The sequence below is a fragment of the Battus philenor genome, unplaced genomic scaffold, assembly GCF_028537555.1.
Source record: "Battus philenor isolate CCGP_79_NKW_IND1 unplaced genomic scaffold, ilBatPhil1.0.hap1 SCAF_3, whole genome shotgun sequence".
NCBI classification, from domain to species: Eukaryota; Metazoa; Arthropoda; class Insecta; order Lepidoptera; family Papilionidae; genus Battus; species Battus philenor.
This window is the reverse complement of record NW_027181693.1, coordinates 7,578,127-7,590,628: the sequence shown is the minus strand read 5'-3', so window position 1 is coordinate 7,590,628 and position 12,502 is coordinate 7,578,127. Positions and strand designations below refer to the sequence as shown.

At 32.9% G+C, this 12,502-nt stretch overlaps 1 protein-coding gene across 1 annotated transcript; it reads right to left on the bottom strand.

The window, feature by feature from the left end:
• Positions 1–848: 848 nt before the first annotated feature.
• LOC137926685 (NADH dehydrogenase [ubiquinone] iron-sulfur protein 3, mitochondrial-like) lies at positions 849–1,645 on the bottom strand. Its single transcript, XM_068770361.1, has one exon. The coding sequence runs from the start codon at positions 1,643–1,645 to the stop codon at positions 854–856; it is 792 nt and encodes a 263-aa protein (XP_068626462.1). The 3' UTR covers positions 849–853.
• Positions 1,646–12,502: the final 10,857 nt, after the last annotated feature.

Here is a 12,502-nt window from a genome sequence, read left to right as displayed (position 1 = left end):
ATTAAAAAAATATTAAGTGTATAATTTAAAGTTCTAATAAATTTACTAAATGCTTTAGGAATTTCTGCATGACACTACTTTTCTATGACGGTATCCTGAAAGGATTGTTTCTTTTTTTATGAATTTTTCATTACAGCTTGGCTCTACAATATCATAGACATGGTAGACGACTTATGTGATCTTATATTTGGGTATAAAATTTGCTGCAAATTCTTGTAAAATAAACAGCGCGATCAAATTTTTACAATAAATTTCAATTAAGTGCATTTATATTTTAAAACCAAGTTTACGCCTAAGTCCCTGTGGATTTAATGTATATTCAAGTATTATAATAGCTTTTAACGATCAACAAAAATTCTCTATCGTTCACAAAAAGTAATAGCGTAAATGATATCAATACATAGATATTACTTCAATTATCTATATTTTTAACTATTAATTATTCTACGCAAATATTGAGTTACACGAAAATTTCATATTTGATCCTTAGAGCAAAAACTTTCAAAATCTGCGAATTATAAATTAAAGTATTCTTCTTTGCAGGTTTAGTCAACACCAAGAATAGTCAAGAATAGCCGTAAATATCAGTCTAGAGAAGTAAATATCAGGTCTTTTACAATATTGCTAACACGTATAACTCAACACGTTCAAACGTATTGGGAGAAACTTGAATTACTAATCGCCATTATAGTTATTACATTAAGAAATAGTTCTTAAAACATTAACAAAATATGGTTTACTGAATTAGTAAATAAAATTTTAATTAATAAAACTTTAAAAATTTTAAAAATATTAAATAGGGACAATCTGCAAAAACTGAAAAGCAAGTAAATCAGTGATTAGTCCTTTTAAATTACTTCTTCTTCGGCGGAGCCGGCGGTGCATTGTAATCGGCGTGGAAATTTTTTAAATAATTCCACGGCGACGCTAACTCGTAGCTTCGCATTTCTTGCGCAAATTCAACGGGTTCATAAACTAATTTCTTTAGGCCGTCGTCATATCGCACCTCAGTGTAGCCTGCCACCGGAAAATCTTTTCTGAGGGGGTGACCTTTGAAACCATAGTCAGTGAGAATCCGTCTGAGGTCAGGATGATGAGTAAAAATTATACCGAACATATCATATATCTCTCTCTCATACCAGTTGCAAACTCGCCATAGGTGGTAACCCGAATGTAAAGTGGATACTTCGTCAGTGTAGGTCTTCACTCTGGCTCGCTCGCTGTATCTCAAACTAAGAATGTTGTAAACTACTTCAAACCGGTATGTTCTACTCGGAACGTCAATGGCTGTTGCTGAAGAACATTGATTAAAGCAGGCATTTTGGTGGAATCGCATGAAACTTAAAACTGGGAACAAGCCTTCGGGCGCCACAAGTATCTCCAGTTCATCATTATGTTGCAGTTGAATTTTTTGCACAAACTTTGGCATGCACGAAGCTACGTACATGCCGAATTCATAAAGAGTTTGACGTCTGGTATTGTCATGTTTCCTAAGCGTGCAACTTGGACGTTCAATTGGTTCTAATATAAATTCCTTCGCTTTCTCAACACTTCCTTTGTCAAGTTTATAACAAGTTTTATGCAAGCTACGCCTGAATGTATACTCGAATGTTTTTTTACATAGCGCAGAGAGCAAAAACTTCATTATGTCAAATTCCAAAACGCACCTTCCACTAATCTACAATAACGTCAGTAAAATTGATATATCATTTAAAAAAAATGAAGTCTTCTTGCCAGCTTGAATTTAATAAATCATTTTTTTTCAACGTATATACTTTTTGGAAAATGTATCTGTTTATTCTACAAATATGTTTTACAAAACAAACATGACTATGTAGTTTTTATAATATCTAGATTATAGTTGTTGTTATTACTATGTTCTGAAAAAATTTATTAGAAAAAGTACGACGTGAGCAGGTTGTACCAGAAACAAGGCTTTTCTCTTCGTTCGGATGGAGTTTTCGAGAAGAAGTTCGGCGTGTGTCCCGCAACGACGCGCGCTTCGTACCGAATAGATATTTAGAAATACGTTGAGACAATACACATAAACCATACGTCAACGACACGTGAATGCTTTTAGAAACTATAAAGTTTAAAAAATGTAAATGAAATGAATTGAAATTTTTGTATTTAGTTTTTATTCTATTCAAATAATGTTGTAGAAAAAAATAACAAAAAGTGATTATTAAAATATATCTTGATACGCAAGATATATTCTATTTTTACATACATGAATAGTCAAAGAACGACCAACTACTCTTACAGACCTTGTGTTTTCAAAATTTATTGGCCTAATAGAAAACTAATAATTAAAACGTATTTCAGAGTTAACGATTTAATAATACACAAATGTTGTCTATACAACTAAGTTTTTTTTTCGTACACTTAGGTAAACTTTTGGTACACCAAGAAAAATACTCTTTAATTTGCTCTGTGGTTTGTTTGGGAAATAAAATTACTATTTTACAGTTTTACTGGCTGTTATTTAATTTGTTTTATATATTAGAACCATTCTTGTATTGAACCATTATGAAAATGTAAAAAAAAAAAACGATATCTTTAATTGGTTAAGCCGTTTTCGAGTTTCTCGTTCACATTTTTATTGACATATGTTATTGACTAGCCTTCGCCGACCCACTTCGGATGGCATGGATTGCCTTTTAAGAGTATAATTTTATAAAATCCATTCTTGGTAATATTTATCATTATAAAAACATACTCACCTAGTTTTATATACAAGTACTATATCGAGTTTTATATTCGAATTATGCTATTTTTAATTAAATGCCTCGTCTCCAGGATTTCGTAAGATCATCATTCTTACCCATCCACTAATCAGCGGAAAGAATATTACTACTAAATTTGAAGTCTTTAAGACTTGTGGTTCCACAGATGTCGTGATGAATCAGGACTAAATCACTTATATACTCGTACATATGATCCATATTTAGATATTAATACAAACCAGTTATTCCTTTGACAGTTCCAATAAAATTATTTAAATATTCGTACATTGAATTCTAGTGATTACCTTGTTGCTTGTTTTATTATTCAACGGAGAGTTTGCTTGCAGTAGCAAGGATTAACCGGAGCTGGCGGAATTACTCGGTAGCGGAGGGTATCACATGAAAATGTTGCTATTTATCTTTTACAGTCTCATACATAAAACAAAATGCTCAGGCAGCACTTGATTCAGTGTTTCCCGCCGTCCAACTCCAGATTTTGCGCCGTTACACCGCAACTTCCGACTTCCGGTGGTAAGGCTGCGCTTGCGCTGTGCGTGGCGCCGACCGGAAGCGACTTTGCGTCGTAACGGCTAAGCTTAACTACATTAAGCTTAGTGTAGGATGTGAATACGAAAATTTTACTACCAAAGTAACTTCAAACTACAAAGTAAATAAATTTTTCGTTAATACTTGTTCGTGTTTGATAAAATTTTATCGATGACATCAAATTTCTATTTCTTGCAACTAAATACATGGAAAATAGTTGGTAATTTGCAATAAATATTTGTGTATATGGTATTTTTTCGTCAATTTTTTATCGGATATAATTTGTGGAGACAAAACTAGACTTTGCTCAACTCAAACCTCACGATGTTTACTACACTTGCCTCAGCGTTAAGATTTGGCAAAGATGTAATAATATAGTAGTCATTTTCTTATGTTTTTTCGAATTGAAATCTAGAATCTGTAATGATTGCCTACCCAGGCCAAAGTCACATTTGAGAGGCAATATTCTCAAGCTCTAGCAGAAGCTACTGTAAGTACTGTACTGTAAAGACCGAGTAAGACTTCGATCGTAGTTAAAAAAAAACCTTCTTTGCGCCTGTATATCTTATAGCTGAATAGAATGTAACTTATGATAAACAGCATACGTTAATTTGTTTACCACTAAGGTTTTTGTAACATGGTTAGGAATAGAGAGATTCTTTCCATCTTTCCTTTCACTGCTATTTTATACAATTATCTTCATTCTTTCTAGTACAGGATTAGGATATATGCGATTAGAACCGATTTTATATCCCCTTTCATAATTTTTTGTTAACACTAATTGTTTGATATGATTTCTGCAATATTTTATTTATTATTATGTTGAAATAACCAGTAAATATTATTTGATATTTTAATTTACGTTCCTCTAATTATAAGTTTAAGTCTTAGTCCAGGTATTTAATTTGCTTCGCATATCTCTTGTTATAATTTGATAAATCATAATTATTTGTTTGATGGAAATGTTATATAGTTGCCGCTTATAAAGGTGGTGCTCACAGCTCTTCGTTTCAAGTTATATTTTGAGTCTGAAAATAATATTTTCGTATCGGTCGCTGGATCGAATTAAATAAAAAATAATCTAAAGCTAGTTGCAATAAACATAATTGTTTAGTAATATAGATACTTGTCCATTTTGTTAAACACGTCACAACTATATGTCACACACAGATACACAGAACAAATATCACTTAGATACCGTTAAATCCTTCCATATAAATTTAAACTAAACTATACTTTACAAAGCACTATTACAGAAATTAAATAACTTTTTAGAGACAAAGTTGAAAACGTAAATTTTAAGCGAAATCGCGGTCTGACGTGAACTAACTGAAGTAACAACGAATGAGATTCGCGGATATATCCGTTAGCCGCTTTTAAATAGTATGGCTATATATACAACTTTACAGCTTACGGTGAATGGAATTAAAGGTAGCAAGTATAATTGTATATATTAGATTTATTATAATAATTAACCTGTATTAAAACGTTAAATTGGACTAAAAAGCATCATTTATTAATTATTTTCATGAAAAGCTGCTAGAACCTTCAAGAGAGATGAAATTTAAATTAATGTCGGACTGTACACTCTCTAACTTTCGTAGTTCCTTTCCGGCCACAATAACCAAATAACAACCCATTTAAATTAACAGAAATATACCTGAAAATAAGTTTCGTGAATTATACCCAATTAATAATATCGCATACTTAAAGGTAAGACCACTTTAAAATTATTTTAATTTCGTTAAATCAATGGAATAGCATGGCGCTGTTAGATACACATGTGCAAAGTTGTAGAAATACATTATGTAGCGTTCCCACGATTGGTGTGTCGATTTAGATTTTTTAAGCGATAAACTCGAGTGGGAATGGGAAGATCCGAAGGCAAACAAAAGTAACCGATATTGTCCAGCGAATTGGCAAGTTGAAGTGGATAGGCTACATAGAGCGCAAAATAGATGGTCGCTGTGACTTCTAGGGATTCTAGAGCGAAGACCATTAGCCGCCAAGCGCACTATAGGACGACCACTTCTAAAATTACTTTATTCAGGTCGGAAGATACCGGCCATTTCATCCAATTTGTCTTATCGGAAATCTATGGACGAAGGCTTTCATTCGGCTGAGATGATGATGATGATGTTAATGTAACCCACGAAGGGGTACAATAAAAAAATTTGAGTGTTTTTAGAATACATATGCAGGAAAAAAATATAGAAAATTTAACCTCTTTGATTACAGAGGCTGCGGATTGGCAAATTGTAGCGGCGATAGGCAGGTCACATAGCGTGTAGAATTGACCACTGGGGCCTTAAGATTTAGGTGTGGAGATTATCGACCAATAAGCATAGCGTATGACATTCTTCCATAAACAAAGAATTGTTTATTTTGTCAAAGTCGCCGCAAAACGCTGTAAATAGACCCTATTGGAAATCTATGGGGAAGGCCTAGGTTCAGCATTGAACGTGATTGAGATGATGAATTCCATCAGTTATAACTTTACATTTGGAATATTGTATTATAATTCACAAAGCCATATATCTCGTTAATAATGACTATTTGTGTACCTTACGAATTGTTTTTGTTTTTTCTAAGTTAGATAATTTAATGTATTAGAAAATATTTAAAGAATAGAAGTTATAAAAAAGTATGAAAATTAAAAGGGATTCTGACGTATATCTCGTCCTGTTTTATTATATTTCTGAAGACATATTGGTTAAATTATTACCTCCTGACATGAGATTCTTATTATTTTTTTAAGGCCTATTATGATATAACAAAGTTTTAATTTTAATTAAAAGGGAAGAATTTCTTAATTTCACTCTAGTCAATTCTATGAAGGACGTTATTAAGCATATATAAGTGTTTGTGTGTATATACACTTACATACATTCACACACACACACACACACACATATATATGTATATATATTGCTATATATTTTCTTTTTATTTATATTACTAATAACATGTATCAACATGCATATAATAATCGAACGAAACCCTTCACTCAAACATACACAAACACACATGTATTCACACAAATTCAAAAATTATCTGAATAATTTTTTTGATGTAAACAGTTTACGAAACTTTATTATTTGCCTTAAATTTATGAAAAAAATCATTTAAATTTTTCTTCACAAGCGTATATTTCGCTAACTAATACGTATAAAAATGTATGACCGTAAACGCATTTAAAAAATTGACTAAACAAATTTAGTATGTAAATAAAAGTTAACTGCCTATATGGAGCTCTTTAAACGATTAATTTGTTAATGGAGTGGCTGCAAATCGGACCTTATCTGATGGCGCTCGCGACCCGCCTTCACAAAACAAGTAAACACTGTTTTTTTTTTAAATAATGTTAGCTACTAGCCTTGTTTAGTACCACTTCCGCAAAAATGCCTCTTACATAGATACTAGAAGCTTTTAAGGAAATTGTCTTTGGTTTTGCATTGAAGCTCTGTGTTTGAAAACATTCGTTAATTTTTAATTTTTACGAGATTACACGTATCCTTGGGAAATTACTTATTGTGTGTGTTTACCTTTAGCCTCAAAAATCGTTATACAAAAGAATATAATTAGGTAACAGCTTATAAAAATAGCAATGTAATCTTTTTTGGTCAAACAAAGTTAATACGACGACTATAGAAGCAGCAGTCGAATACTTTAATCATAAACATATTAAGCAAATTTTAATTGTCTAATATGCTCTTCATTGTAATAAAGCATAGACAAAATTGTTTATTGCTTTGAAACAAATAAAGATAATTAAATCTTAAATACCGCCCATTCGTCGTAATATTAAACGTGAGAATGTTTATCCTTTGGTTGTAAAATACGAAAATATTTAAGTACTAAGAAATCACATGTTTTCTCAAGCTGTCATCACTGTATCGGACAATGGGAGCAAAATCTGTGCGCACCGAACATTTGTTTATAAGTAAAGCCGTGACTGTTACAAATACAAGTGTACACGCTTGTTGTTGTGTTTACACTTAAACGTTTGTACAGTTGAAAAAGGAACGTTATTAAAACAAACCTAATGTTTTCGATCGTTAATTTTGAACCGCACGGTAATAAATAATAGTAACTTCCCGATATGTTTTGATCTGATTAATAAAAATCTAAACTGATATTACGCGGCTCTGCTCGCTGTAACTGTTAACATTTATTTTAGTGTGATGTATTTCATATGCGCGTATTTGCTTTGTTAGTTTGCTTTCTATGTTACTCGCCAATAGTAATATATTTTATAAGCATAGTAAAAAGTGTATTCATTATTTTTAAGTCCTTGTTACTAATATTTTTTGTCTTAATCGTTTTTGCTTGTAGAGACGCTTTTCGTTATTGTTCAGAATCTAATTATCTTTACAACGTTTCCGATAGATGGCGTTAATTGAAAAAAATGACAAATTGTTTAAAAATGTGTCAAATAAAGTCTTTTAGTTACAGATACGTAACTAATTTATTTTAATAAAATTAAAAAAAAAATACTTTGTAGCAAGTTTTAAAATTAAAAAAGCAACTAATACGTACTTTAGGCATAGACATTTGACATGGTTGTTAATTAATAATCAATAAGTGAAATAAGTACCGAATTCGTCGATTTATAGGTATAAACAATATTAGTAACAACAAGCTTTTTATAGCGCTATTAAAACTGAAATAAAATAATATTAGCATTACAGGTTTCCATATGATAGAGAGACGGAACGGTATAGTCCGTATTGTATGCACATAAATAGTTATAATTTAAATTTTTATTTTAAAATATTAACAATTTCAAAGTAATATTTAAAATAATATAACTTTGAAATTGTTCATAATTCATTAGTAGATTGCGTAAAGAAATATACATTTTTGCCACAATTCGACGTTTAAATATGGAAACATAAGTAAAAGAACTTTGTCCTAGTCTTGGGTGTTTTATCTTCGATGTTTTATTGATGTGGGACTTTGTTAAGTGGCCACTTCACCACGAATGGATGAAAAAGCTTCCGACTAGTCTTTCATGACTGCTGGGGTGAAATAAGTATTGCTTTTAAAATACCTTTGTTACCTTTTTCTTTTGACGTCAATGACATTGAAAGAATAAAGGCCTAAAATATTATAACTTGTTTGAATTTGTACCACCCTTTATTGGGCAGGGGTAGTCCATTGGTTAAGCACTATGTATTAAAGATCAGGGTTCGATCCCGTTCGACATCATCACTGCTCACAAACTTTGGAGGAAAATATTATGAAGAAGTCAGTTCTTGCACCAAAGCGTTCATCACTGCACCGTTCTTTTATCAAGAACCCATGTAACATGGGTTCTTCATGAAAGGAGCTTTAGGTTACTCATATCTCAGCAGTAGAATATTATAACACATTATAACACATTTATGATTAAGACTTATTTTTATTTCCACATTAACATAATTTACAGTTCAAATGTTAGTCGTGTTAGTAAATGTTGTTAGTAAAACTTGTTAGGCTAATGTTAGTATAGTAAGTTTGTTTTAAGCTAGGGTCATCCAACTGTACCCTGCCGTTGCAACAACATCATCAGCCCATCATTTTGCTGGTCTGCCGACATTTATTTTTCCTATCCAACGAATAATTTTAATGGTCCACCTATTGTCTTTTATCGTGGAGATATGACTAGCCCATTTCTCTTTTTATTTTAAAACTTGTGTTAAATCACCGATTACAAAGCTTTGGACTCTAATTTAAAATTGTAATATTTTCTAGGGTGATTAGTTGTAGGTGTGATGTCTCTAAAGGAGTGAATGTGCATGAATATGTCATTTGATAATAAAAAGCTTTGAAGCTTTAACTCCTTCCAGTTTATCTCTAATTGTCACGTCAATAGGGATCACTCTGGAGTATGTTACATTTGTCTTTCTATAGGAATGCGATAGCACCACAACTTTTGACAATGCGAAGTTTGGTGATAGTAATAGTAAACAATAATTAATTTTAATATGTATTAATTATTTATATACATAAATTCGAATTTTGAAACCGCTTTTTATAACTCCATAATAATTATGGTATATAATATTTCTGAAACTGCTGATTTTTGGATGGGGTATGGTATACATAACTTAACAACGATTGAGCTACATTTACCCCTTCAAAGGCTTTACGCTTGTAAAAAATCATCTTATATATAAATCATAGATACAGATCCATGATTTATACATGTATGTTATAGGTAAATACCGGTTTATGTTACTTTATCTCACATAATTCAAAGTAAATATTTAAATTTGTGAGCCAGCTCCACCCATAAAATTCATCTCTTGCCTGGGAATTCTCTGAAAGAAGCCCTTGAAAGTACCTTTTGCGTGGCAGTACCGTTATTAGTGATAGCACGGCGTTCCATTATCGTCCATAGGGATTCTGAATTAAAAAATTGACTCCAGTTAAGATTCTTTACTGATTATTTTAATGGTTTAACAATTTTATTTATTTTTGTTTATCCGAATAGAAGATAATTGTCGTTAGCAGGAAGATTACTAGTGACTTATATCACTAGTAGCAATCACTTTGTCATTTCGACGTATTAATATTGTTTGCAAATTTACACGCCATTAATTTGTTTTGTTTTAAATGACGGTAATGCGGTTCTATTTCCGCCCTTATAGCTGTAAAAAAGATTAAGCGTAGCAATATAATTACCCTTCTTATCCTAAGGTGAGCTGGAATTTAGCGTACCTTTTTTTCTGGCTTCTTCATGAGCAATCAACTTACCGCAGATCATTACCCAATTGCCAAAAGATCAAGAGCGCGAGCGCTCATCCATTTAAATTAGTTACGTCGTTGTCCATTATTCCGCGTTTTTGTCTCCACTATGGAAGCCAATGATCTCACTTCTGCGCTCTAGTCCATCTGCTCGCCTCTGTATTAGGCATGAGTCAACTCAGAGCGGCTCCCTTTGACCTGCCCTGTCTTGCACCTTGAACCGCCCGTGTAGGTTTCTCGTAGCTTCACTGTGGGTAGCCAGGTCTGATTACTGAGCGTCTTCGCCGCGACTATTTGAAAACTAATTCGGTAAGAATCGATGATGAGCATCGGTTTATTCTATTACGTCATATAATTTTTGGAAAGTCAAGAAAGTGGAAAGAATGATCTCCTAAATAACATTTTACAAAATTCCTGCTTTATCTTTGTCCCAACCATTATTGCCATACGCTGTAGTAAGTATTAAAAATGATTATCATCGCTTTGAATACATTCTATGGCTTTTGTAGAGTTCTAAAAATGCGTGCTCTTTTATATGTCGAAAATTGCTACTGATCAGTTGTACGTGACATTCCAACTTCCAACGCGGCCAACCTTTGCATTTAATTTCGAGGCGCTATAATAAGGGCGAGGAGTGCATATTTCATAGCCGGCGGGCCCTCGCAGGCGTTAAGTGGGGTATTTTATTGGCTTATTATACAATATTCTAAGCTAAAAATCGTGGAAAGAGTACGTTTTTAATTGGGCAGCGAGCTCGCGTGGTGCTGACGGGGGGATTATTCATGGCTGCTTCAGAGCCAACGCTTCGTCGCTTCTGTTCTGCCTTAATTTTTTACTTACAGAATTTCTCATTAACATTTCGTATTTCATTTAGTTGAGAAAACGAAGTTAAAGTTTTTATTAAATACTTGTAACTGGTATTACATTAAAGTTTAAAGAAATTTTAAAAAAAATGGCTGTGGTCAGGAATTATTTAAGAGACCGAATCAGGAGATCCGTAGATGAACGATAGTGACTGACAAAGACTAGCGGATTGGCAAATTGAAATGGTTGTAGTCATAGCACCCAGAACAGATGGCCACTGGGGCTTTAAGGTTCTGGAATGAGAACCAAAGACCGTCGAGACCTTGTTAAGTTTATACGCGATTAGAAGGAGGAGGTGAGTTAACACCGGAGCAAGTATCTGCTCTTTCTTCGATTGAATATACATGATTAGCGGGTAGATTACTGTTACCACCCGAGCACGTATCTTATAAGGCGAGGTGAAAGAGGCGTTAGAAGTGGAACCGAAATGGTGTATTCACATATTTACAGACTATTTAAAATTAAAAATTAACTAAATAAAAGATTGGCCGTTGTGGACTGCAATACGGAGAGTGAACGCTACAAATTCTTCAGAAGATGAATGCAGGCCGCTTCCAATCAGTCTTATTGGAAATGTGGACAGTGGAAATTCTGTGGAGTGGAGATAAGGAGATCATAATTTATTAAAGATTCATGCTAGCTTATTTTATGCACATAATTTTTAATTAAATTAAGGAAAAAAATTATAACTCTTATACTAAAAATTTTAATTATAATTAAACGTATTGATAATCATTTATTTCACGTATGTGACAGAACTGGAGAGGGACTTAATAAAGACGTAAGCTTTAAATATGGCATATTTGCTTAAACAAACCAAATAATGTTATTAACGGTAAATGGAGAGCCACCAAGCCCATGTAGGTAAATATTATCTCTTGAGTCGGAATATACCAAGTTGATATTCACATTATTTCACATAATATTTCAAACAACAGGATCCGGGTATGGCAGTCTAATTTAACGTTCCGAGCCAGCGAACCGAGTCAGGCTGAATTTAAGCATTTCTTCTAGAAGCTACAAGAGGGCGCACCGAATCTATTTCACGCACATTACGCTCTTGACTTATGAATTATTACCGCTGTAAAACTCAGCACACATCAGTCCATTTACTCTCATTTTTGAATAATTTAGCAAGAAACGATTTAATAAATTTTTATTCGTTGAATTACAACTTTTTAAAATTTATGTTTGATATTATTTATTCATTGTCTACAAGACTAAAGAGTTTTTTTAAATCGTTTAAATTTCAATAGAAATAAAAACATGAAAAGGGTTATGAGTGACACATTATCCTCTTATATAAGACTTAGCGTTGTCCTCTTAAGAAATTAAATAATGATTAATTACTAATGTTTGTGACCTTGTTCTCCTGAATTTATTTGACAATATATTATTTCCAAACTAAGTCGTATGAGCCACTTCACACATTCTTCTTTTTCCCGCACCCTTAATCACGTCGTCGGTCCTCCAAGTAGTGGGCCTACCCAAGCAGCATCTACCTGCGCGTGGTCGCCGCTCGAGAACCTTTTAGCCTCAACGGTCGTCAGTTACACGTGCTTAATACCACAACACACCAGCAATTTTGTATGCTATGTTGAACCACGACCTTCGTTTTTCTACGGATTTCCTCA

Bases quoted from the DNA above. Each gene is read 5' to 3' on its own strand.
- LOC137926685 (XM_068770361.1), bottom strand. From the start codon at position 1,645: ATGAAGTTTTTGCTCTCTGCGCTATGTAAAAAAACATTCGAGTATACA.